The following is a 24,423-nucleotide window of genomic DNA, read 5'->3' as shown; positions in this document are numbered from 1 at the left end:
CCTTCCCCTGGTGCGCAGGGCCGAAGAGCTCAGCTAAGCCCGCGAACGCCCGCCAGGAGAACGGGCCTGCGCACCGCAAAGACTCCCGACAGGCTCCAGGGGCACAGGGCACAGCCCGGGGGCAGAAACCGCGCGAGATCCGAGGCTGGGAGCATGGCGGGTGACATCACAAAGGGGCGGAGCGGGGGACGAAGAGTGGGGGGAGCTCAGAGAGGGTGACGCAGCCTGGCGACCCCATGAGCAGGGGGTGGGGCATGGGCAGTCCCACCCCCAGCCCTTCGGAGCCTCTCGGCCCGCGCAGCCTCGCGGCCTCCCCTGAGCCTGGACACGCCCCCTCGTCGCTATTACCGCCCCTTCCGCTGCAGCGTCACGTGACCTCCTCTCGGGTGAGTGGGCTTCCCTCCCGCCGCCGCACCATAGAGCCTGAGGAGGTCTGTTTCAGACCGGCCCGAGGTGGGCGACGCTCTGGCTGCCGATTTCCGGCACCTCGAAGGCTCTTGCGCCCAACCGGAGGTTCCGGGGCGGAAGTGGCGCGCGCGTCCCGCCGGCGACCATTGAAGATGGCGGCGAGGCCGAGGAGGCGAGGAGCCGAGGGGACAGCGTAGAAACTGCCGCCCCGCAGCGAGGCGGAGGAGTGAGAGGAGCGGAGCAGCCTGAGAGACCAACCGCCCGCGGTGCTCCTGCGCGTCCCGGGCTGTTTCCCTGCGCCCGTCTTTCCCCGCCCCCCGGTAGGGGGGGAGGAGCAGCCCAGGGATCCCCCGGGGTGGGTATCGCGGAGCTGCAGGAGAGGGAGGGGATTCTCTTTCCCCTCTTCTCTCCCCGCCTGGCGGCGCACCCAGGCCGGCGGCTCTGCAGGGAAGGAGCCGTGATGCCGGGGAAGTTCTCAGGTGGCGGGGGCGGGATAACTGGGGGGAGGGGTAGGTATCGATGTCAGGCCGGTTGTGGTCAGCAGCGCAAGGGCTTGTTTCCCAACCGCATCCCTGCCTCACCCTCACTGTTGGCTCGGACCTCGTGTCCTGCAGGCCCGGAGTCTATACATGGAGGGGTCTTGTACCTAACTGTCCTGCACAGAGACAAGGTGAAGTTAAGGCTGCGAACACGATAATGACCCAAGGATCTGGTGTCCTCAGGGTGTTCGAAGCGGGCCGGTGGGGGAGGCGACCTCGGTATTACATACCTGAAAAATGTAACGTTTGTGACCTTTTTGTGAGAGGTATAAATCTGTTAACTCCTCACCCCATTGCGTTCTTTGTTAGAGAAAGAGGAATCTGAGAAATCAAACTCGTGTTGCCTTAACTATCCATAAGAGAGAGCGTATTTTGTCAGTGAACTCAAAAGCTAGATTGCTTTAGTTGTACACATGGCTGTTATAGTGCTTTATAACGAGACAGCACAGATAAATGCATTTTACAAATGTTGAATTAAACAGTATATTGAATGCAATCATTCCTAGCTCTTCAGTAAATGGCTCAATCTTCTAACATACTGAAGGCACATAATGCCACCTTAGTGCACTTCTCAGTACCTTAAAGGCAGTCATGTGATTATAATTATCATTATATGGTGGTGGATTAAAAGTTTCATTACACATTCTTCATATCCATATCTTTATAGCTCCAAGTATCAGAGGGGTAGCTGTGTTAGTCTGGATCTATAAAAGCAGCAAAAAGTCCTGTGGCACCTTATAGACTAACAGATGTATCGGAGCATGAGCTTTTGTGAGTGAATGCTCGCTTTGTCAGGTGGATGACCGACATGCATCCAATGAAGTGGGTATTCACCCACAAAAGCTCATGCTCCAATACATCTGTTAGTCTATAAGGTGCCACAGGACTTTATAGCTCTAGATAATGAAATTAGAGCACTTGAATAAAAAGAGGAAAGGTTAGTGTGGTGACAGATCTTCACACTTTGTACTAGAGACACAATTTAGAAAAAATCTAAATCCAGATGTTCAACAATGCACATTTTTGAGACTTCACATAAAAGAGGACTGATGGTAAACTGGTATCCCTGTGATAGGAAGGTGATTGGTACTGGATGTATGGAAAGAGTGTACAGAGAGGTATATGTGGTAGGCTGTAACAGGACCACAAAGCTTGTGCAGCCTTAGATTCAACTGGATGTCATGTTTCCATTTGGTTGGTTGTTTAATGGAACACAATAACTTTTGAACATTGCATCGGATCAATTCTAAAATTTCAAAGAATGTTCTAGATATCAATGGGCAGAAGAACCCTATTGATTTTGAGGAAGTTGAGAAGAGGAAAGTGGGAGGATATGCAGAGCTCCTGCCATTGATTTAGCAGAGCTGCCCACAGCTTCAAGTACCTCTGTAGTTGTTTACAGATTAAATAATTCATTGATGAAGCCAGCACCTTGCAACATAACAGTACCCTGTTTCTTCTCTGCCCATCATACCAATAGAGTCTGATGTTCAGTCTGATGTTCACATCCTGAATGGTTTATCTCTCAGACAGAACAAAGAGAAGTAATAAAGGGGGGAGAGTAGGGGGACACAGAGCCATGGCATGTAGGCCAGTGGAGAAGTGTGGAAAGAAGGGGGAGTCTTGTTATGAGGGAAGGAGGAATGTGGGACAAGCCCTGGCATGGGGGTGAAATGGGAGATCACACTGAACCCCTGGTGAGGGTCTGGAGGACCCTGCAGTGGGAGGATTGAATGACACTTGGAGATCTTGTAATGATCAGTGTTTCAGGGAGTCCCTGAAACAGAGAGGGATGAGATGATGGCATACAAGGAGTTGGTGCAGGGGGAGAGGGAGGAAGGAGCCCCTGGTGTTTGCAATGAGCTCTGCCCTACAAATCTGCTCTGGCCTAATGCCTGAATCAGACCTAAACCCAGCTGACAAAGCCGTGGAGGATTGAGTCATTTTCCAACCCAACCCCGAATCTGAATCAGCACTAGTCTTCTCCTCCTGCCCTGGCTGTTGGAATTGCAGCAGCTGTGGGCCATGCTCCTGCTGTCCAGCGGCTCCTGCTGTGCTGTGTAAGCTGCAGAGTGAGAGGCACTTGAACTCTTCAGCATGCTCACTCTGCAGCTCACACAGCACAGCAAGGTGGTGGTGGCCACCAGGAGCAGAGCATGCAGCCGCTGCTGTGTTGACCCCATCACCAAGCAGACATGAGCCCAAGAGGGTCTGTTTGTTTTCACACCCAACCTGGGCCCGACACTTCTAGTTGGGCTTAGGTTGAGTTGCAGGGCTCTACTCTGATAACAGAGGCAACAAAGTGTGCAAAACCCTAGTAAATACAAACATACTTTTCATTTGATTATTGAAATGAATGAGATGCAGTAGTCATTTGCTGATGAAATGTTGTGGTTGTGCGGCTTTGTATGTTTGCCTGAGTCTGCAGTGGCATTCTGCACATTCTTGAGAGCTGGGATTTAGGGAGGCAATAGACTTTTGAGTTTCTGAGAAAACAAGCACTAATGGGGGAGGGAAGAGGAGGAATAGAAGTATGCTAACTACTATATACAGCGTGTGATGTGGCTTTTTCTTTTTCAGGTGTCTTTTTTTTTTCCCCCATTTTATTGAAGCAATAAAGATAATTGGTCAAAATGGGGCGGAGATCAACATCCTCCACCAAGAGTGGGAAGTTCATGAACCCTACAGACCAGGCCCGTAAGTATTTACTACATTTCTTGTTGTAAGCATGGTTAATTCATGAGATAAAGATGGGAATGAAAGCTGGTTGGGAGTCAGGTCAGATTCCACAAGTGTTGTGTAGTTAGAGGAGGAAACAAGACTACACACGTCTATTCCTCCTGCATTGATGTAACTACTAAGATTCTGAAACAAGCAAAAAGATAAACTCTCATTATGAAATAATTTCAGATGGTTATGATTAGCAATGTTTTAAGTTTGTCCGAAATGTAGATTTAAAAAAAATTTTTTTTCTATTCTATGCATATTTCAGTTTCTAGGGTGTTAATCATTTAATGAGCATTAAATTCATATAGTCTTGTTTCAAAAAGACTGCTTACTCCAGAACTTGTTACATCAGTTAGGGGTGTGTGTATATAGAAATATCTCTGCTTTTGGAGGAGTGGGGTTGCCAGTATGGCCATCTATCGCCTTCCCTCTTCTATAATGGGTATGAAATTGTTTCTAATGAAATATCTGAGACTGTGAAAGTGGGGGTGGATAAAATTTGGCTTTTAAATCACAAGCTTTTAAAAAACAGAACTCCAGTAGTCCCAAAGGAAGAATTATGACTATATTTGCTTCTTTTTCAATTAGTCATTTCTCTCCTCTACAGGAAAGGAGGCCCGCAAGAGGGAGCTGAAGAAGGTAAGACACTATTACCATCACTAAGAACACCTGGCTAGCACCACTCTAATATGCATCACATTCCCAACTATTAGACTTGAGACAATAGGTAGAATCCAGCCTTTCTGGTTGGCTCCTCAGGAGTCACTTTCTTTCTGTGGAAAATGTGTCTGACCAAGTAATTTAAAGGAATGTTGTCAACTTAAATCACATTTGTCTGAATTTTGTTAACCTGAAACTTATACTTGTAATACCTAAAATAGAAGGGAAGAGAAACCCAAGATTTTTTTTCTTCCTGTTTACTTTGTTCATTTTATAGCACTTTGTGTCCCCCTGTTGTTTGTGTGGATCTTTTCCAAAGCAACTGGGACGGGAGAAACATTTTTAAATGTGAGGAGGAAAAAGACTAATTTTACAACAATTGGCAGTGCAGGGAAACAGTGTATATGGAATACCCAAAAGTACTTTAACTCAACCAGGGGTACGTGTACTCCTGGGTGTACACAGAAATCTTCCGGGGTACATCAGCTCATCTAGATATTTGCTTAATTTTACAACAGGCTACGTAAAATATACTAGCAAAGTCAGTACAAACTAAAATTTCATAACAGACAATTACTTGTTTATATTGCTCTATATACTATACACTGAAATGTAATTACAATATTTATATTCCATTTGATTTATAATTATATGGTAAAAATGGGAAAGTAAGCAATTTTTCAGTAATAGTGTGCTGTGACACTTGTATTTTTATGTCTGAGTTTCTAAGTAGTTTTTAAGTGAGGTGAAACTTGGGGCTATGCAAGACAAAATAAGACTCCTGAAAGGGGTACAGTAGGCTGGAAAGGTTCAGAGCCATTGCTTAACTCACTTTTAAAATGGACCTTACAGGGTGGTGTGGAGTGATTAACATTTGTGAAGCACTTTGAAAAGAATGGATTAATTTATATCTCTTTCTGAGGGAGTTCTTTGAGCACATTTAGAAGTCCCGGAAACCTGAATTACAAAGAGAAATGTGATGATATAGATTATATCTGTCTCCGTATTTATCCTAGAACAACAAACAACATTATTCCTGATTCTTTATTCTCTGACCTCAGAACAAGAAGCAGCGGATGATGGTACGGGCAGCTGTACTTAAGATGAAAGATCCCAAACAGATAATTCGGGACATGGAAAAATTGGATGAGATGGGTGAGTGGGGTACCATCTGGAGAGACTTGCATTTAGGGTGAGAGGGGAGATGGAAGGTCCAGGTAAGATGGGAGGTGAGAATTGAGAGATGGGACAAGATGGGTTTAGGGGTTAATGGAGTGACTATGTGGGTTGTAACTGTGGAAACTTTGCTAAATACTGGCTTTTGCTTGTTAGAAGGATTGGAGAAGGAAGTTGGTAAATGGTTCGTGGAATGGGAATAGATGGTGAACTTTTTCAAGGTAATTGGATATTGGAGAATATTGGATGACTAGACGTTCCTATGAAAGACAAAAGGATAGGAATGGTGCATATTGTCTCTAATGGCTGTGTAAAAGGAGACAACCCCCTTAAGGCTCTGAATCAGCTTTCCATCAGGTCTCCAGATAGTCACTGTTAGTGTCTCCAGAGGTTGCTATATTGAACATATATGCAGTATATGCAATTGGGTAATCGTGGTGTCTGTTGCAAGTCCTATAATTTCCTTTTTGGAATTTTGTTGCCTTGGTCCTACTCTCCTGGATCAGAGTTTAACCCAGTACAGCAGCCGCAACTTAATGAGAAGGTGCTGAAGGACAAGCGTAAGAAGCTGCGTGAGACCTTCGAGCGAATTCTGCGGCTCTACGAGAAGGAGAATCCTGACATCTACAAAGAATTGCGCAAGCTGGAAGTAGAGTATGAGCAGAAGAGATCACAGCTCAGCCAATACTTCGATGCTGTCAAGGTAACATTGTTCTATACTTGGTCCTCTTTTCACCAAGCTGCGTACCATGGACCTTGGCTGCCTCCTCAGTCATAGTACTTTAGCAGGGACAACATGATGAACCATTAATATGTCCTCAGTGTTTCTGTGATATGCTACATTTTATTTCTTGGAAGGTTACAGGGAAGGATGGTTTTGGAATGGTTTTACAATGGAAGCCCTTACTATCTTGCATACCCTGGCTTGTGAGATGTCTTTTGTAACATGAATAATGCTAATTTTGTTTTAATACCCTCCTAAGTCTGTATGCATGTAATGAGTGTCTCTCAGCATTTATCTATAAGTGTTTCTGTTATTCTGCTGTAGTATCTGAGTTCCTAAGCTCTGTCCCAGTCAGCTATAAATCCTTCCTATAATGCAGGGGTCGGCAGCCTCTGGCATGTGGCTCGCCAGGGTAAGCACCCTAGTGGGCTGAGCCACTTTGTTTACCTGCCGTGTCCGCAGGTTCGGCCAATTGTGGCTGTCACTGGCCATGGTTCACTGCTCCAGGCCAATGGGCGCGGTGGGAAGCCGTGGCTAGCACATCCGTTAGCCCGCACTGCTTCCTGCAGCCTCCATTGGCCTGGAGCGGCGAACCACGGCCAGTGGGAGCCATGATTGGCTGAACCTGCGGACACAGCAGGTAAACAAACTGGCCTGGCCTGCCAGGGTGCTTACCCTGGCGAGCTGTGTGCCAGAAGTTGCTGACCCCTGCTATAATGGGTGCTTCCCAGATACTCTGGAAGGACATGGTGTTCTTGCTTGCAGTATATCTTTGTTTGGGAACTAAGGGCATATCTACACTAAAAACTTAAGTCGACCTATATTAGGTTGACTTACAGCCACTGCAGTAATTACTGTGGTGGTTCATATCTGCAATATCCTCCTTCAGTTAGTGGTGTGCGTCCTCACCAGGAGTGCCTCCACCAAACTAAGGCAGAGCCGGGCTCTGAGCTCCACTTGCAGCTCCCTACCAAGTGCCTGGCTGCCCGACAGACTCCCCTCCAGCTCCATCTCTGCCTCTCCATTCCCTGCTGGAAGCCTGGCTACCCCTGGCTCTCAGCTATCAGCTCTCTGCTGGAAGCGGGGCAGCTGCCTGGGCTCCCAGCGGGGAGTCAGGACCCTGGGAGCAGCCTGGCAGGGAGCCTGAGTAGCAGCTCAGCTGAGATGGGAGAGCCATCTGCTTGCCCTAACTGCGCCTGTTTAAGCCTTATGCTTCTTGTGGAGGTGAAATTATGTCTGTGTAGTAGGACGCTTACATCGGAGGGAGCAAGGTGGTAGTGTGTGTACATTGACATAGGTTGACATAAGCTGCCTTATGTCAACCTAACTATTGTGTATACCAGGGCTAAGTATCTTAAGAGGAATATAAGCTTGATCAGGTTTTGATTATTTGAATGGGAAAATGTTTTCAGCTAGTTGAGCTCTGTGTGTTACCTTTGACCAAGGAAGCCTTAATTATCTTATGCTTGTGATCTGTTTCTCCAAATGTTTATTCAGGGGTCTAACACAGAGAGTGACATACTAGTTGGACAGGCACCCTTCTGAATAACCATTTTTATGAGGGAGAAGGAACTGACTTCCTACCCTCTATATTCTATAAAGTGTGGAGTGTGCACATGATCTTCTTCCCTCTGCTTCCTAAGAGATTAACTTGCTTGCTGTTTGTATTTCTTGCAGAATGCACAACATGTTGAGGTGGAGAGTATACCCCTGCCAGACATGCCTCATGCCCCCTCCAACATCCTTATACAGGACATCCCCCTACCTGGGGCTCAACCACCTTCTATCCTCAAGAAAACATCAGCCTATGGGTAAGAGGGAAGTGTCATGGAGGGGTAATAAATGGTGAACACCCATGAATTGCAGGTGGGTGTGTTTATTGATAGAAGTGATGTTTGGGAGAAGGGAATTGGAAGTCCTGAAGGAGTGATGAATCCTAAGTTCTGTATGTATTTCCCCTCTGTTTTTGTAGTTAAAACCCTTCTTTGTGCCTTGCTCATCTCTCATATTGACTCTGATAAGTGTCTCTGGTCTTCCTGCATATCTCCTTTTGCACATTAGTCCACCTTAAGCTCCATTGCTAGAGTTCTCTTCTCCCATTGTTCTCACTGTGATATCCCTTTTGTCTTAAATACTTTCATAGGCTTCTTGTTTGCTGCTATGTTAAATTCAAGCTTCTATTTAACCTCTTAATCTGGCCTCTCTCTCTCACATCCTCCTACTCCCTTTCCTCTTACTGATTACTTAGCATCCTTTTATTTCTGTCAGCTTCATGGTGTCTTCATTTAGCCCCTATATTTGCACCAGGTCCCATGTGTCCTTAATCTTCTCCTTCTGTCTTCCTTTAAGCCTGTTTCTTCCATAAAGCTTTCTTATCTCTAATGTCCATCAGCAGTGTCTCCAAAACCATCACACATTTAATTGGTAACCTTTTTTTGAGTCAGTTCATAAATTCGTTGGGCAAGCACCATGCCTTAATCTGTTTTTGTAAATTTCTAACGTATTTTCGTAGCACTTAGGACAGGGACATCTGGATCATTGTCTAAACGGTTGCTGTGAAGGTGATCGTGAGGACTCGGGACAGATTTTCATGTTTATTTCCTTCATACATATTTTTTTTTTATTTCCAGCCCTCCAATCCGGCCCATTTCTGTACTTCCACCTCCTGGACTTGGTGTTCCACGGTTACCTCCAGGTCGGAAGCCCCCTGGACCTCCTCCAGGGCCTCCCCCACCTCAGGTCCTACAGATGTATGGCCGTAAAGTAGGCTTCACTTTAGAGATGGCCCCTTGGAGGCGAGAGGAAGAGATTTCTTACAGTCCTGACATAGGTAAAAGCTGCTCCTCCTTTGTCCCAGTCCTCATGTTATCCTTGTACTGGAGATTTACCTTGACTTCTGTCTTCTCTTCTCTTTACAGCGAATGTGATGTGCACTGGTATTGCCATTATGACTTAATTGTGAGGGAATGTGCAGACTTGTATGATCTGAGACTAGTTTCTGTAGGTTCACAGAGAATTTTCTTACTTATGAAAGACTGAAATAACTACATAGCTTGGTCAAATGATAACTAAGATAAGATACATTTGCAAATGTTTGAAGAGTGTAGAATCCTCTGAGACAAAGAACCTGTCTAGATGGTTATAGTTAAGTGGAATGGAATGAAATTGAATAAAGGGGGAAAATGAGACTGGATATCAATAAGTCTTTGCTGCTAACAGGAAATTATTCTCTAGTCTGAGATTTAACTAAGGGAAATGATAGGGTTTTCTATCATTTGATTGGACAAAACCATCTGAAAAACTACCCTACTGGGGGAGAGAGAATTTTCCATTTCAGACTTCTGTGAACAAAAGTCTCAGGTGCATGCCCCTTTAGTTTTGGAGATAGCGTCCTTCATTTGAATGAGTATGCTCCTAAACCCCTTGGAAGGTGCTGGTATGCTGCGTAATCTAAAGTCAGTTATTTTAATATCAGTTGCATTTACTTATCAAATGTCAAAGCTTCAAGTTATAACTTTCAAATACTTGGTTTTACACTAGTATATTGTTGAATGGGAGAGAAATCTCCCTCTAGGGTTCATGGCTGCAAGATTGTGGGATCCTGCATTTTAAAATCTCCCCAGCTGGCATCATTCAGAAAAGTTGTGTATGTTCTTTCATTCCCACCCAAAGTGATTCTCATTAGCACCTGTAGGATTAGTAGCACCAGAAGGGAAACTAATTAGACCCTCCAATTTCATTTACTTCCTGCAGGACCGCCAAAGTAGAGTGACCAGAGAAATTCAGAAAAGTAGAAATGGATAAACAGAAATGAACTGGTGAATTTTAGGGTGCAGATATTGTTCAGTAGGCAAAAAACAAGCAATGGTGATTGAGGTTGTTTTGTTACTACTCCAAATAAGATCTCCATCGTAGAGTTTTTTTTAACCCCCCTTTTGTTCCCCTGTCCTCATTCCTAGATAGTGAAATGAAATTACTGTCTTCTATCAGAAATAGAACTGATTAACTCTAGGACCTGAAAGGATAAATGCTAGACAATGTATGTCTTTTCCTCACTGGAATGGAGTTTGTCTGGGATGGGGGTTCTGTAACTATAGAAATAAACCCAAGATGATGTATATTCTCATTCTTCCACCCTGGTGTGCTTTGCTTTCTGATATTCTGCTCTCTCGTTCTCAGGTCAGCGAGGGCACGATGATGATGCCTCCAGTACCAGTGAAGATGAAGGGTATCCTGAGGACATGGATCAAGACAGGCATGATGACAGTAGTGATGACAGTGATAGCGACAGATCAGATGCAGACAGCGAAGGTGATGAATTCCTGCATCGTGACAATGACAATGAAAGGGAGGGTGAAGACAAGAAATCAGGTTTGTGTGGTGGGAACTCCACTTCATTATAGCCTGAAAAGTGACACTCTTATTTCTGTTTGTTCTGTGGTCATGAGGCTGGAAGAAGAGCAAACTGATTTCTGTTCTGGCTTCACTAACTAAATTATTACCTAAGTTCCTATTATAGAATTTTTATTACTGCTGATAAATGAGTCAGAAAGCACCCAGCTAAAATTTGAGATCCCAGGCTGAGATTGCTACGTCAGTATTCAAATTTAGCTGTCTTGTTAAAACACACACTCTCTCTCTCTCTCGGTCTCTCTCGACCTGGAGCATTGAGTCAGAAACAATGAAATCCACAATGTAATTTTTAGTTCCATGTCACCACACTTTTCAAAAGAACTGTACAAGATACCTTATTGAATTTCAGGCTAATCATAGACAGAGACTACTTCACTCACTGTAGGAGAGTATCAATCATCCATTCAGCTATTTGAGTGGAAGTCAGGAACAATGTATTTATTTGAAACTGATGGGAATTTTGGGTTAGCAGGATGTAATACGGCAAATAACACCAATGTTAACATTCTTACTATTTTGAAGAGTCATGGGATATTTAATTTACTATCCACATCAAATGATAACTTTTCTTGTATACATTTAATCTCTCCCTTTTCCCTGTGCTTATCTCTGCAGGACTTAGTGTGCGGTTTGCTGACATGCCTGGGAAGTCAAGGAAAAAGAAAAAGAACATGAAGGAACTGACTCCACTTCAGGCCATGATGTTGCGAATGGCAGGTGAGAACATAGATTCCCTAGCTGGTGAACAAAATATGTAGCTTTTTAAAAATTTTTATTTTTGCTTGCTTCATTTCTCAACCCTAATGAAGATAACGAAGACTAATGAAACATTTAATATTTCTGTTCTTAAGATGAAGAATGAGCTGGGAAGAACTTAAAACTGAGTTGCTGTTTAAGTAATTTATCTCTTGAGGCAAATTTACTATGCTCTCAATGTTCTAAAGCCTTTCAGGATTAAGATGCCCATAAAAGATGCTTCTGCAGATGTGTAAAGGCAACCTCTTAACTTCATCGATACTAATGTCTTTCTCCAAATTTGAGCTCATTTTTCCTTCCTCATTAAGAACTGCACTTGTCAGCGTAGAAGTGTCAGCTGTTTCACTTCTCTGCTCATATAAAATCACCTTTTTTAAAAAATGAACTTTTTTTACTTCAAAGGGCTAAATCAATTTCCCACAGGTTTCCTTCTAAAAAAATCTCCAGACTGTAGCTGTGTGAAGTTACGCAAGAGAAATTTCAGCCCCAAAGGAATTGTTAGCCCCTGAAAATAAGGGGTTATGATGACACAGCCTTCCATGCTACCAGTGAGAGCTGTACTGTGTTCCTGTTCCCTGTTTTGTATACTACCTAACTAAGGCCAGTTTCTTCCCTCTTCCTCATCACTATTTTGTGTGTGTGAGGGAGAGATGATCTCCCATCTCAGGTTTTCCTATGGTGCTTATAAATGTATCTTGTCTCTTCAGGTCAGGAAATCCCTGAGGAGGGGCGAGAAGTGGAGGAGTATTCAGAAGAGGAGGAAGAGGAGGATGAAGATGATTCTGAGTCTGAAGAGACACCACAGCAGCAACGCAAGGAGGAGTCTCGTACAGAGACTGGGTCATCATCTACTACACCCTCTCAGCCACAGCAACAGCAGCAACCACCGCCACAGCCTGTTCCTCCGACTCAGATACAGGCACCGCCCATGCCTGGGCCTCCCCCTCTGGGACCACCTCCTGCCCCTCCCCTGAGACCTCCAGGACCACCTACTGGTCTTCCTCCTGGCCCTCCACCAGGTGAACACATAGCTTATTTTTGTTTAAATCAACTTGCTGCTGCTGAAAGGCGTTAGGTTCCAGTCCCAGTCCTGCAGACCAAGAGTTGGCTTGTTATTCCCTGACCAGCTATAGTAGCAGTGCAGGCATCTCTCTGAAACTGTCCTGTGAATGTGTTTCAACCCTTACCAGGAAAGGGAAACATTCTTATTCAGTAGTGGGCCTCCCTAGTGAGCCAGATGGCCAATTGGTGCCTGTTCTGATGGTGGTTTTGCAATGTAAACACCTATTTTACCAGGAACTGGAGGGAGACAGCAACTTATTTCACATAGATCAGTGGGGAGTGATTTGGCACTACCTGTCTGAACTGGATTGCATTAATTAGGTTAAAAATGAAAATCTCTCTAACCCATTCTCTAGCCCTCTAATTTCATTAAAAAGAATATTAGCTTTGATAGAGTGAGGACATCTAGAACAATATATAACATGAGCCCACTGCTGTTCCTGCGCACACATACAATGAATAACAAATATGATTTTAATAAGTAAACATAAGGCATGTCCTTCACTTCTGCTCCTCTCGTCCTCCCTAAAACAAAAAACAAAAAAAAACAACCCAAACCCACAACAGCCCTCCACCTTTACTGTTTCCGTGAAATCAACAAAGTCTGACTCTACTAGGACAGTGGGGGAAGCAGATTCCAGAGTAAAGGCCTTACATTGAAGTCCTTATCTTCAGTTATTTAAATTCAGGCATTGTTGACATTTGAAAGAACAGCTAATGAGTCACTGCAGTACATGGTGGGGAGAGAGTCTCTGAGACAGCTGCTAAGTAGGACTTCATATTCCTCAAGAAAAGGAAGCGTGGGTACTAGAATACAGTGTCTTGGTAATGTGGTGTGACATAGAGCACTTGAATGTCTTGTAAACACTGTGTGTATAGGAGAAATAGGATTTCTCCTTTTACCAATCTGTGATGTTGGCACAATAGAGGAAAGGACACTTCTTTTACGCAACTGTGGAATTTGATACTGCAGTATATTAACTCATTAAATTTCCAAAAAGTTATTTATTTTATAAAAGCAGTGATCTCTTCAGTCACAGTCCCTAAGATTTGTGAGGCTGCCCAGGTTTAGTTCTTATGCTTCAAGCCAAAAGCTGATGACCACTTGGGATCAGGAAGAAAATACCCTCCATCATAATATATTGCACAGCTACATCAAGAAGAAAGCATAAAATCCTCACAAGTAACTGGCTTTTACAAAGAGTCCTGTGGCACCTTATAGACTAACAGAAGTATTGGAGCATGAGCTTTCGTGGGTGAATACCCACTTCGTCAGCTCCAATACGTCTGTTAGTCTATAAGGTGCCACAGGACTCTTCTTCACTTTTTACAGATCCAGACTAACTTGGCTACCCCTCTGATACTTGGCTTTCACAATTGCCAAAGAGGCACTACCAGAATGGATAAAACATGGGTAAAATCTGGTAATATCGTTATGACAGGACTATAGGCTTTAACATAATCTTGACATATTTTTCAAATGGGAAATCTCTGATGACTCTAGTTCAGGGACCAGCTTGTCAAAGCGATTCTTTCAAATATCTGCCCACTGGAAAGATCACATCAGCATGTTGTGTTCTTGGGAATACAGCTCAGCACTGAAGCGTCTGCTATAAGATAACAGAAGGGACGATTGTGGTGAGAAGAGAAAGAACTGACTTCGCTTGACCAGCCAAGACACCACATTGGCTGGTCTTTTTTGCCTACACTACAAGATAATGGTGTGATTCTCCTGCTCACGAATACTTATTTGTGCCAGCGCTCATCGAGCTAGTAGAAAATAATAGCATAGCTATGGAAAGGTAGGTAGTGGCAGTAGAGGCAGGGATGAACTGTGCTGAGTACAAACTTGCCTGAAACTGGTAGATATATACTCAGCATGGGTCAGACATACCTCTGCTACTCATGCTATCCTGGCTGCACTACTGTTTATACCCACTAGCTCAGTGAAAGCAAGCGTGAATATCTGTACATACAGTATAGACATAGCCTTTGTCTAAGGGGTTAAGAAACCATAAGACCTAGAAGATCAGTTATGTAGAGGGTTGGCTTATATTGAAGACAGCTCCCCTTAATCAGGTGGTGTTTGATATTACATGATGCTATGTTTTTATGCCCATGAGTTAAGTAGCTTTTGTTTTGGGTGTATATTTTCAGGGGCTCCTCCATTCCTGAGGCCGCCAGGATTGCCAGGTCTGCGTGGGCCTTTACCACGACTCTTACCACCAGGGCCTCCACCTGGCCGGCCCCCTGGCCCTCCACCAGGCCCACCTCCAGGACTGCCACCCGGCCCTCCCCCACGTGGACCTCCACCTCGTTTGCCACCTCCAGCACCACCAGGTAAAATTTTCTGCTTCCTTATTATGTGTATTTCATTTTAAACCTTCCCACTGGTGCCTGAGTTAGTACATGTGGTATGGGGAAACGTTCTTTCCCAGTGCCTGGCCTCAGACAATCCCATGCTACTTATGTGCTTACATTCAGGCTACATTACTACAAGCGCGGCATCGGGCGGCGTAACCTGTTCCCCTCCATTGCAGGTCTCTTGGAGTTACTTTTGTTTAACATTAGTGACTAAGTCCCTGCTGTTCTGTGCAGACTTGTACCTGGAGGTCTGAATTCCTGTTATGTCAGAGTTTGTTTTCATTGTGCTATATCACAGAACTGTTCCAGATTGCCTCTTGCATTGACTTCCCTGTTAGAATTTGCATTATTACTTGTATTTTCTTGGGGCCTAGGAGCCCCAGTCATAGAGCAGGACCTCATTGCGCTAGGCTATATATAAACAGAACAAAAGGACAGTCCCTGCAGCTGTCCACTCCTGAAGCAGGGACTATTTACACCCCACTAGTCACATGCTGCTGATAGTTCTGAAATTCTCATACACATGATGGGATGTTGTCCCTTGTGCTCTAGCACTGGATATATATATAGGAATTCAAGGGAGGGGAATACACTGGGGCCTTAACCTCCATACAAGGCCAATAGCTAGAATTTCCTAAATGTGTGTACACATTGTTCTCCATCAGGAAGAATCTGATGCTGCAGGGTTTGAAAACAATTTGTAAGATTACCGACTGCTACTCTAACATGGGGGCCCTGCCTCCAATTTACGAGTTTTCTCTGGATTGTTTCCAAGTGCTGTTTCCGCTTGCTCAAACTTTGTCCCCCTGTCCACAGGTATCCCTCCTCCTCGTCCAGGCATGCTGCGTCCACCTCTGGGGCCTCCACCAGGCCTTTTCCCGCCGGCTCCCATTCCAAACCCAGGGGTGCTGAGTGCCCCACCCAGTCTAATCCAGCGCCCCAAGGCGGATGACACCAGTGGAGCTACCATTGAGAAGAAAGCCACGGCCACAATCAGTGCCAAGCCGCAAATTACCAACCCCAAAGCAGAGATCACCCGCTTTGTGCCCACTGCCCTGCGAGTGCGACGTGAGAATAAGGGGGCTTCTGCTGTGTCTCAGAGAAAACATGATGATGAGCCAGCTCTCCAGTTAACCAAAGCAACCCCTAAGGTTGGCTCCTCTGCCCCTGTCTCTGTGCAGACTAAGGATGATGTGTATGAAGCCTTCATGAAGGAAATGGAGGGGCTACTGTGACATATCCTCATCCTGGTCAACTCTCCTACCTGCTCAGCTCAAATCAGACTACTCTTGAGGGGGGTGGGAAGGTGTATTTCCTGTAATAGACCCAGTCACTGAAGGAGACCACTCCTCCACCCCATTTTCAGTGTGTGTGGGGAGGGGGTGTTGTGCGATGGAATATTCCATCTCCCCACAGGTTAATTTACCAACAGGCTCAGAATAGAGACCACTGCAGACAGGTTCTGGTGGGGGCCTTCCTTTCAAAGCCAGAATTGCCACTTCCGTCCCCTTTGCGAGAGGAGACTAAAATCCAGAAGTGACACTATGATGGAACCTTTCTTGGGTCTTTATTCTATTTTGCGGGACACTGGTACTGAAAGATGAGTGAGTCTGGCACTCCCACTGGAACCTTTTCACCCCCCGAATGCTTTGGGTAGAGTGCTAGAATAAACTTCTGAGGTACTGGAAATTCGTTGGCAACATTTCATACACACACCTGGTCATTAAGTTTTTATGTTCCATTTTGGTTGTCTTTTGTAAATACTTTGTAATACTGTGTTTTTAGTTGCAGTGAGATTGATCGATCATTTCCTGCAAGGGGGTTATCAAAAAGGTATTTTGCTGCATATACTTTATGGGAGTTTTGCACCCTGTGCCCTGTAGAGTCAACTTGTTGGGTTCCTGCTGACAGGGAAAACTTCAATGTGTCTCATGAAAACAATAAATGTTTGATGTACTAAAACACTTGTCTTTTTGTGATCTGGTATTTGTATTAATGCAGATAGGGAAAGGCTGTGCATAGCTCGTGGGAAGGGACTATTGCACTGAACCTCATGGAAGAAGCACCTGGCTAGATTTTGAATTAAGTACAATCTTTCTTTCAAAAAATGTTTTATGAAGTTGTGAGCAAACCTACTGAAACTGTGTGTCACAACACCTGTACTTTGCTGTATCATTCATAACCCTCACTTGTAATTTATAATCTCCCTTTGCCCACCAATCTTTGCTGGTGGAACTTGTCATTTTGAGACCTGAAATGTGGAGCTTGCAACACTTAACAAGCTCCTCTCTTTATGCAGGCAAAACTTTAACTTACATCAAGCCTAAAATACTTGACTACACTGGATGTCCCTTGGACTGATGAGAGAGCATATCAAGTTAGAAGTAGAAACAACTTAAGCCTGGTCTACACTACGGGGTTAGGTTGAATTTAGCCGCGTTAGGTCAATTTAAAAATGTTTGCGTCCACACAACCAACCCTGTTCCGTAAACCTAAAGGACTCTTAAAATCGACTTCTGTGCTCCCCCATGGCGAGGGGACTAGTGCTAAAATCGACCTTGCTGGGTTGAATTTGGGGTAGTGCAGACACAAATCAACAGTGTTGGCCTTTGGGCGCTGTCCCAGAGTGCTCCATTTTGACCGCTCTGGACAGCACTTTGAACCCCGCTGCACTATCGAGGTACACAGGAAAAGCTCCGGGAACTTTTGAATTTCATTTCCTGTTTGGTCAGCGTGGTGAGCTCAGCAGCACAGGTGACCATGCAGTCCCAGAATCGCAAACGAGCTCCAGCATGGATCGAAAGGGAGACACTGGATCTGATTGCTGTTTGGGGAGAAGAATCTGTTCAGGCAGAACTCTGATCCAGAAGAAGAAATGCTAATATATTTGCCAAAATCTCACAGGGCATATTGGACAGAGGTTACACCAGGGGGACACAGCAGTGCTGCGTGAAAGTTAAGAAGCTGAGGCAAGCCTACAAAAAGACAAAGGAGGCAAACAGTCACTCCAGGTCAGAGCCCCACACGTGCCATGTCTATGAACAGCTGCATGCCATTCTAGGGGGGAACCCTATCACTATCCCACCACTGTCTGTGGACACCGGCAAGGGGGGTAGTCTCATGGAACACAGAGGAGGATTTTGCAGAGAAGGAAGAGGAGGAGAATGCGCAGCAGGCAAGCGGTGAATCCATTCTCCCCGGTAGCCAAGAACTTAATATCACCCTGGGGCCAATACCCTCCCAAGGTGGAATCCCTGACCCTGAAGCCAGAGAAGGCACCTCTGGTGAGTGCACATTTGTAACTACAGTACAGCATTTAAAAGAAATAGTGTTCGTGGTCACCGGGTTGAAATAGAATTTTTGTAAGGGAACAGTAAAAGGACCTCGTTCATGATGGGCTGATTGCACTTGGCTAAAAGGGATCATTCGGGAGAATAGCCACGCGGTGGGGTGGGGGTAGGTGTGTGCTGCATATTTACCCAAATACTGCAGCCCTTCTAAATATGAAACCCAACCCATTGCTTGCTCTGGGAAAGGTAGAGCGCTGCAGTTTGAAAACATTCCCACATGTTATGAAGGCATAAGAAGCAAAACCAGTTTTACTCTCCCTTTTTATCACCCCACAGGTGCAAAAGTGTCTATGCTTCTCCTAACATCTCCATCTGTGGTTATCACAGATTACAAGGCAAAAAAAAAACGCATTGCAATGACATGTTTTCTGAACTGATGCAGTCCTCCTGCACTGATAGGGCACAGCTCAAAGCATGAAGGCATTCAGTGGCAGAGGCCAGGAAAGAATTGGGTAAGTATGAAGAGTGGAGGCAGGACACGATGCTGAGGCTAATGGGGGAGCAAACAGACATGCTGAAGCGTGTGCTGGAGCTGCAGGAAAGCCAACGAGAGCACAGACCCCCCCACTGCATCCACTATATAACCGCCTACCCTCCTCTCCATGTTCCATAGCCTCCTTACCCAGATGCCCAAGAAGGCGGGGAGGGAGGCTCCGGGCACCCAGCCCCTCCACTCCAGAGGATGGCTCAAGTAACAGAAGGCTGTCATTCAAGCAGTTGGATTTGTAGTGTGGCTACAATAAACAATGTAGCCTTGTTCTTCTCTTCTCCCCCACTCCACCCAGGCTACCTTGCCCATTATCTAATTTTTTTTTAATTATTAAGGAAAGAATGCATGGGTTCAAAACAATAGCTACTTTATTTCGAAGGGGGGAGGGTGGTTGGCTTACAGAGAATTAAAATAAAAAAGGGGGTGGGTTCGCATCAATGAGAAACACATACAACTGTCACACTGAAGCCTGGCCCGTTGTGAAACTGGTTTTCAAAGCCTCTCTGATGCCCAGTATGCCCAGCTGTGCTCTTCTAGCTCCCTGGTGTCTGTCTGCTCATAATCAGATTCCAGGTGATTTGCCTCAACCTCCCACCCCACCATAAATATCTCTCCCTTACTCTCTCAGATATTATGGAGCACACAGCAAGCAGTAATGACAATGGGAATGTTGGTTGTGCTGAGGTCTGACCTAGTCAGCAAACAGCGCCAGCAAGCTTTTAAGTGTCCAAAGGCACATTCTACCACCATTCTGCACTTGCTCAGCCTATAGCTGAACTTCTCCTTATTACTGTCCAGGCTGCCTGTGTAAGGCATCATGAGCCATGGGAGCAAGGGGTAGGCTGGATCCCCAAGGATAACTATTGGAATTTCAACATCCCCAATGATAACTTTCTGGTCTGGAAGGTAAGTGTCTTCTTGCAGCTACTCGAACAACCTGGAGTTCCTAAAGATGTGAGCATCGTACACCTTTCCCGGCCCTCCCACATTGATGTCAGTGAAACGCCCCTTGTGATCCACCAGTGCTTGCAGCACCATTAAGTACCCCTTCCAGTTTATGTACTGGTTGGCAAGATGGTCCAGTGCCAAGATGGGGATATGCGTTCCATCTATTGCCCCACCACAGTTAGGGAACCCCATTGCAGCAGAACCATCCACTACGACCTGCACGTTTCCCAAAGTCACTACCCTTGATAATAGAACATCAACGATTGCATTGGCTGCTTGGATCACAGCATCCCCCACAGTAGACTTACCCACTCCAAATTGATTCCCGACTGACTGGTAGCAGTCAGGTGTTGCAAGCTTCCATAGAGCTATCGCTACTCGCTTCTCAACTGTCAGGGCAGCTCTCATCTTGGTATTCTTGTGCTTCAGGGTGGGGGAAAGCAACTCACAGAGTTCCAGGAAAGTGGCCTTATGCATGTGAAAGTTTCGCAGCCACTGTGAATCGTCCCATACCCGCAACACTATGTGATCCCACCAGTCTGTGCTTGTTTGCCTGGCTCAGAATTGGCATTCCACTGTATCAACCAGCCCCATTGTGACCATGATGTCCCAATTACCACAGCCCGTGCTTTCAGGAAGATCTGTGTCCATGTCCTCATCAAAATCTTCCTTGTGCTGGCGTATCTTAGCCCAGTTCTGCGTATACTCAAGGATAATGCACGAGGTGTTTACCATGCTCACAACAGCAGCAGTGATGGTGAGCTGAGCGGGCTACATGCTTGCCGTGGTATGGCATCTACATGGGAAAAAGGCGCAAAATGATTGTCTGATGTTGCTTTCACAGAGGAAGGGTTGACTGATGACATACCCAAAACCACCCGCGAAAATGTTTTTGCCCTATCAGGCATTGGGAATTTAACCCCAAATTCCAGTGGGCAGCGGAGACTGTAGGAACTGTGGGATAGCTACCCACAGTGCAACACTCCAAAAGTTGATGCTAGCCATGGTGGTGAGAACACACTCCTCTGACTTAATGTGCTTAGTGTGGACATATGCAATCAACTGTATAAAATCAATTTCTAAAAATCAACTTCTATAAAATTGACCTAATTTTGTAGTGCAGACATACCCTTACAAATTTAAGAGTATAAATAATACTTTCACTGAAAAGGAAACTTCTATGCAAAAATTCTGTTAAATTATTTAAAAATTGAGACTATTGCACTAAAAATGTTAAACATTAGTGTTTCCTCACTTAACAAATTGAGATTCTAAAATTTAACCTTTCTTCATAAGTCAACTCTCCTTCCATCTATAGGCCTGCTAATTCCATTCACCATACTCCTCCATCTCCTTTTCCAGTGTGAACTACAGACTACCACTAGCACACATCTACATACTAACCATATGCATCATTACCCTCCCACCACACATAGGACACAATCCTCCTGCTCCTTTAGTCCACCTGCTTTTGTTCAAGAGATAACAGTACCTTAACTTCTCTGTGCCAAATGGGGACTAAACCCCACAGCATCTCATCAATTTTAAGGCCAGAAGATCAGCTGTGATCATCTAGGGCCGTGATACTCAGTCTGAGGCTCATGAGCTACAAGTGGCTCTTTAATGTGTCTTCTGTGGCTCTTTGCAGCACAGGATATTAAAACACTCTGTGATGTAATTATTAATCAGGATGCTTTTACTACATTATTAACCAATTGTAGTTGATAAAATAATACTTGGTCAGTCATTTCACTGTGAGAATAATTATATATATATAAAATAGTAAATGAAACAAGTCACACTACTGTGGCCCTTTTGGATAACGATCACTAATTTGGCTCTTGAAACACAGGTTTGAGTATCAGTGATCTAGGGGTGACCTGCATAACCCAGACCATTGGAATTCCCTGAATTACATCCTATTTCAAATCCAATACCTGTGGTTGAACTACGTGTGTGTGTATTTTACAGTTTTGTTTCCCCCTAAAAGTTCAATCTTGATTTAAAAAATTCCAGTGATAGAGAATCCATCACAACCTTTAGTCCAAAGACAGTGTACCATTGCATTGGATCCTGTTCACCTTATCCACCCTTTTAATATGGACTGGATATCGCACTGTACTAAACCCACTCATCTTCCTGATATTATTCAGACTCCCGCTCTTTAGCAATAGGTTGGAGACTCCTCCTCTTCTAAGTATCTGGTAGAGACACCAATATCTCTCATACTCACTGAGGGAAAGGGGAGCTAGTATATATGCTTAGGAGGGCTACCTCCTTGTGTCTCCTGCTGGTTACTGCCTGTTCCTCTTCCTTCAGGGCAATACCTAAGTCAAGTAATATGAAGAGAAGAGGTGGAAAAATGCAGTGTGTTCCTGCTTGTCCATTCTCTATGTTCTGTGCTGCACAAGCTAGAAGACACTAGCACTCAGCTGTCATGGGTCCTCTACTGAGGCTTTTGAAAATCTGCCTTTAACTTGTGTTTCCATTTTCTGCATCTGTAGACAAACTCCCTCTCTCTGGTATGGATAGGAAGGTTGTGAGCTAATCATAAAACTAAAATTGATACTAAATTGTATACTTTATTGCTTAGTTGGGGAAACTGAAATTTCACCTGACAACTAGGTGCTTTTTCAGTCAGTAGGGGGAGGTTGAGTAGAGATTTGGGCAGCACTGAGATTGGGACTTAATTCTGATTTCCTTGACTTTCTAGTATTTGGTGTTAACTATGATATAGTTGATAGACCATTATGATCATCTAGTCTGACCTCCTAATTCCCAGAGCAGATTTTTTAGAAAGAAAAATCCAATCTAGATTTAAAAATTCAGTGGTGGTGAATCCACCATAACCCTTGGTAAATTTGTTTTAATGGTCAATTACTTTCAATGTTAAAATTTTGTCATTGCAGTTTGAATTTGTCTGACTTCAATTTCCAGCCATTGGATTGTTACACTTTTCTCTGCTAGGTTGAAGAGTCCATTACTGAATAACTGTTTGCCATGTAGGTACCTATAGATTGTAATCAAATCATCCTTTCTCCTCCTCCTCCTTGCCTTCATCCCATCTATATGGAGTTAGCTCACAGGACTCATTTTATGGATGACTTTAGCAAAGTTTTAGGGTCAGCTGCTACCCTGACACCAGTCTTCCATCTTTTTCAAACAGGTTTGGAATGGGCTATGGATGAGTTCAAGGCATCCTTTAAGCTTCTCTTAGTTAACTAAGTATCACCATAAGGCAAGTTTTCTGTTCTTTTAAATATACCTCCCAATTTTTTTAGGTAGGCTTTAAACTCTCACTGGCTAGGTCAGAATCAAAGTGCTCCTACTTATCCCCTTGAGCTTTCCAGCTGGTGTGGATATATATACACTTTTTCAATAGACAACATTTTTAAACTTAACTACATCTTAGTTTTTGTCTGTGTTACTGGCACATTTCAATAAAACCATTTGGAAAATAAATATTACCTAAATTAAGACTCAGTGCTTCAATTCAGGTGGTCATTTGCAAGGTGATTGTTTCTATATAAAGGTTTATTAAAATTATTTAAAAAATACACAATGAACTTCAGAAGGGGAATGTTAACATGCCATACTAAATTATAAAAGTTCAGTGTATGAAATTTCAATCTGATAAGCTCTTCTCCAACAGCTGCTTCTTCACAATCACTCAAAGCGAACACATCTCACTAAGCATGCTTTAAATTTGTAGACTAACACACTCAGACCAAGATTTTAGGGAATAAACACTGATTCCCAAATTAATGGGTACCCATCTTGATATGGCTTAACTGGACTTTTTGGAGGGCTGATACTCAAGTACATTTCCTTAAAATCACCCCTCCCTCAATTAGGGTGACTTGAGTTGGACACCCAAAAATACTAGTCACTCTTGAAAATCTTGTTCTCATTTGTCTACTCTTTAATTATAGCGGCTACAAATAGGCAAGTTTGCTCAGCTGCCCTATACTTGGTTAAAGCCTCAGTGACAATTTACTGTCTTTTTCTACCCTACTTTTTATGACTGATAAAGAAAACTCACATCTGATGTGTACTAATCAGCATCTATGTTGCTTCCCCGGGGGTAAGTCATCTGAGCCCCCCTTCCATCTACAAGTTTTAGATAATTTCTCAGGCTATAGACAACCTTTTAGAAGACAAAATATGCAACAACCTTCTCTTGGGTATGGTTTAGAACAGGGATCTCAAACCCACCACGAGGGCCACCTGAGGACTACTACATTGGCCCGATGGCTGCATCACTGAAGCCTTTTCATACAACAATACCAAAGTGTGGTGAAAAATGAAAAAAAATGAAGAGTAATATAGTATCCTATTAAAAGTCAATGTATTAACTTTTTAAAAGCTGTAATGCAAAGAGGGGTTTTAATAAAATATAAACACCTGTATCTATTCCTTATGTGGTCAGTAACACCAATGATGATCTACACTAACAGTCTATCAACATAGCTGTAATCACAGGAAGTTTATAAAGTAACTATTGATACAAAATACATCGCTGCTTTTAATAAACATTCTTCCCAACTATTCACAGCAAATAATCAAACATGCTTGAACTTCATACCTCAGACTGCTCCTCTCTTCCATGAGGCCCCACTCCTGCCTCTTCCAACCCCTTCGCCAAAGTCCCTGCCCCAACTCCACCCTGGAATCGGCACCTATGGCAGGTGCAGGAAATAATTCTGCTGGCTGCATGTTTGAGACCCCTGGTTTAGAACCATCATATTTTGATCCCGGAAGTTCATCGACCTCTGGCTTTCTCCCTGCCCTGAAATACCCTAACCC

The 24,423-nt window shown here is 44.2% G+C and overlaps 1 protein-coding gene across 3 annotated transcripts; it reads left to right on the top strand.

The window, feature by feature from the left end:
* The first annotated feature begins 245 nt into the window (after nucleotides 1-245).
* On the top strand, nucleotides 246-16,793 carry WBP11 (WW domain binding protein 11). 3 transcript variants are annotated; one of them, XM_030548393.1, is made up of 12 exons: nucleotides 246-386; nucleotides 3,528-3,644; nucleotides 4,282-4,313; nucleotides 5,396-5,489; nucleotides 6,017-6,213; nucleotides 7,912-8,045; nucleotides 8,865-9,064; nucleotides 10,414-10,605; nucleotides 11,263-11,364; nucleotides 12,111-12,422; nucleotides 14,623-14,805; nucleotides 15,646-16,793. In XM_030548393.1, exons 2-12 carry the CDS (start codon nucleotides 3,581-3,583, stop codon nucleotides 16,062-16,064), a joined length of 1,929 nt encoding a protein of 642 aa, XP_030404253.1. In that variant the 5' UTR covers nucleotides 246-386; nucleotides 3,528-3,580; the 3' UTR covers nucleotides 16,065-16,793. The 3 variants fall into 3 exon arrangements, with proteins under 3 accessions (XP_030404253.1, XP_030404252.1, XP_030404251.1); XM_030548392.1 differs by lacking the exon at nucleotides 246-386 and adding an exon at nucleotides 459-728; XM_030548391.1 differs by lacking the exon at nucleotides 246-386 and adding an exon at nucleotides 459-763.
* Nucleotides 16,794-24,423: the final 7,630 nt, after the last annotated feature.

The sequence above is a fragment of the Gopherus evgoodei genome, chromosome 1, assembly GCF_007399415.2.
Source record: "Gopherus evgoodei ecotype Sinaloan lineage chromosome 1, rGopEvg1_v1.p, whole genome shotgun sequence".
NCBI lineage: Eukaryota > Metazoa > Chordata > Testudines > Testudinidae > Gopherus > Gopherus evgoodei.
The sequence above is the reverse complement of the archived record's forward strand: the minus strand, read 5'-3'. Positions and strand labels throughout refer to the sequence as shown.

Coding starts and splice junctions, on each gene's coding strand:
- WBP11 (XM_030548393.1), top strand. CDS start 3,581: ATGGGGCGGAGATCAACATCCTCCACCAAGAGTGGGAAGTTCATGAAC. Junction 4,314..5,395: donor GCAAGAGGGAGCTGAAGAAG/GTAAGACACTAT, acceptor CTCTGACCTCAG/AACAAGAAGCAGCGGATGAT. Junction 5,490..6,016: donor GGAAAAATTGGATGAGATGG/GTGAGTGGGGTA, acceptor CTCCTGGATCAG/AGTTTAACCCAGTACAGCAG.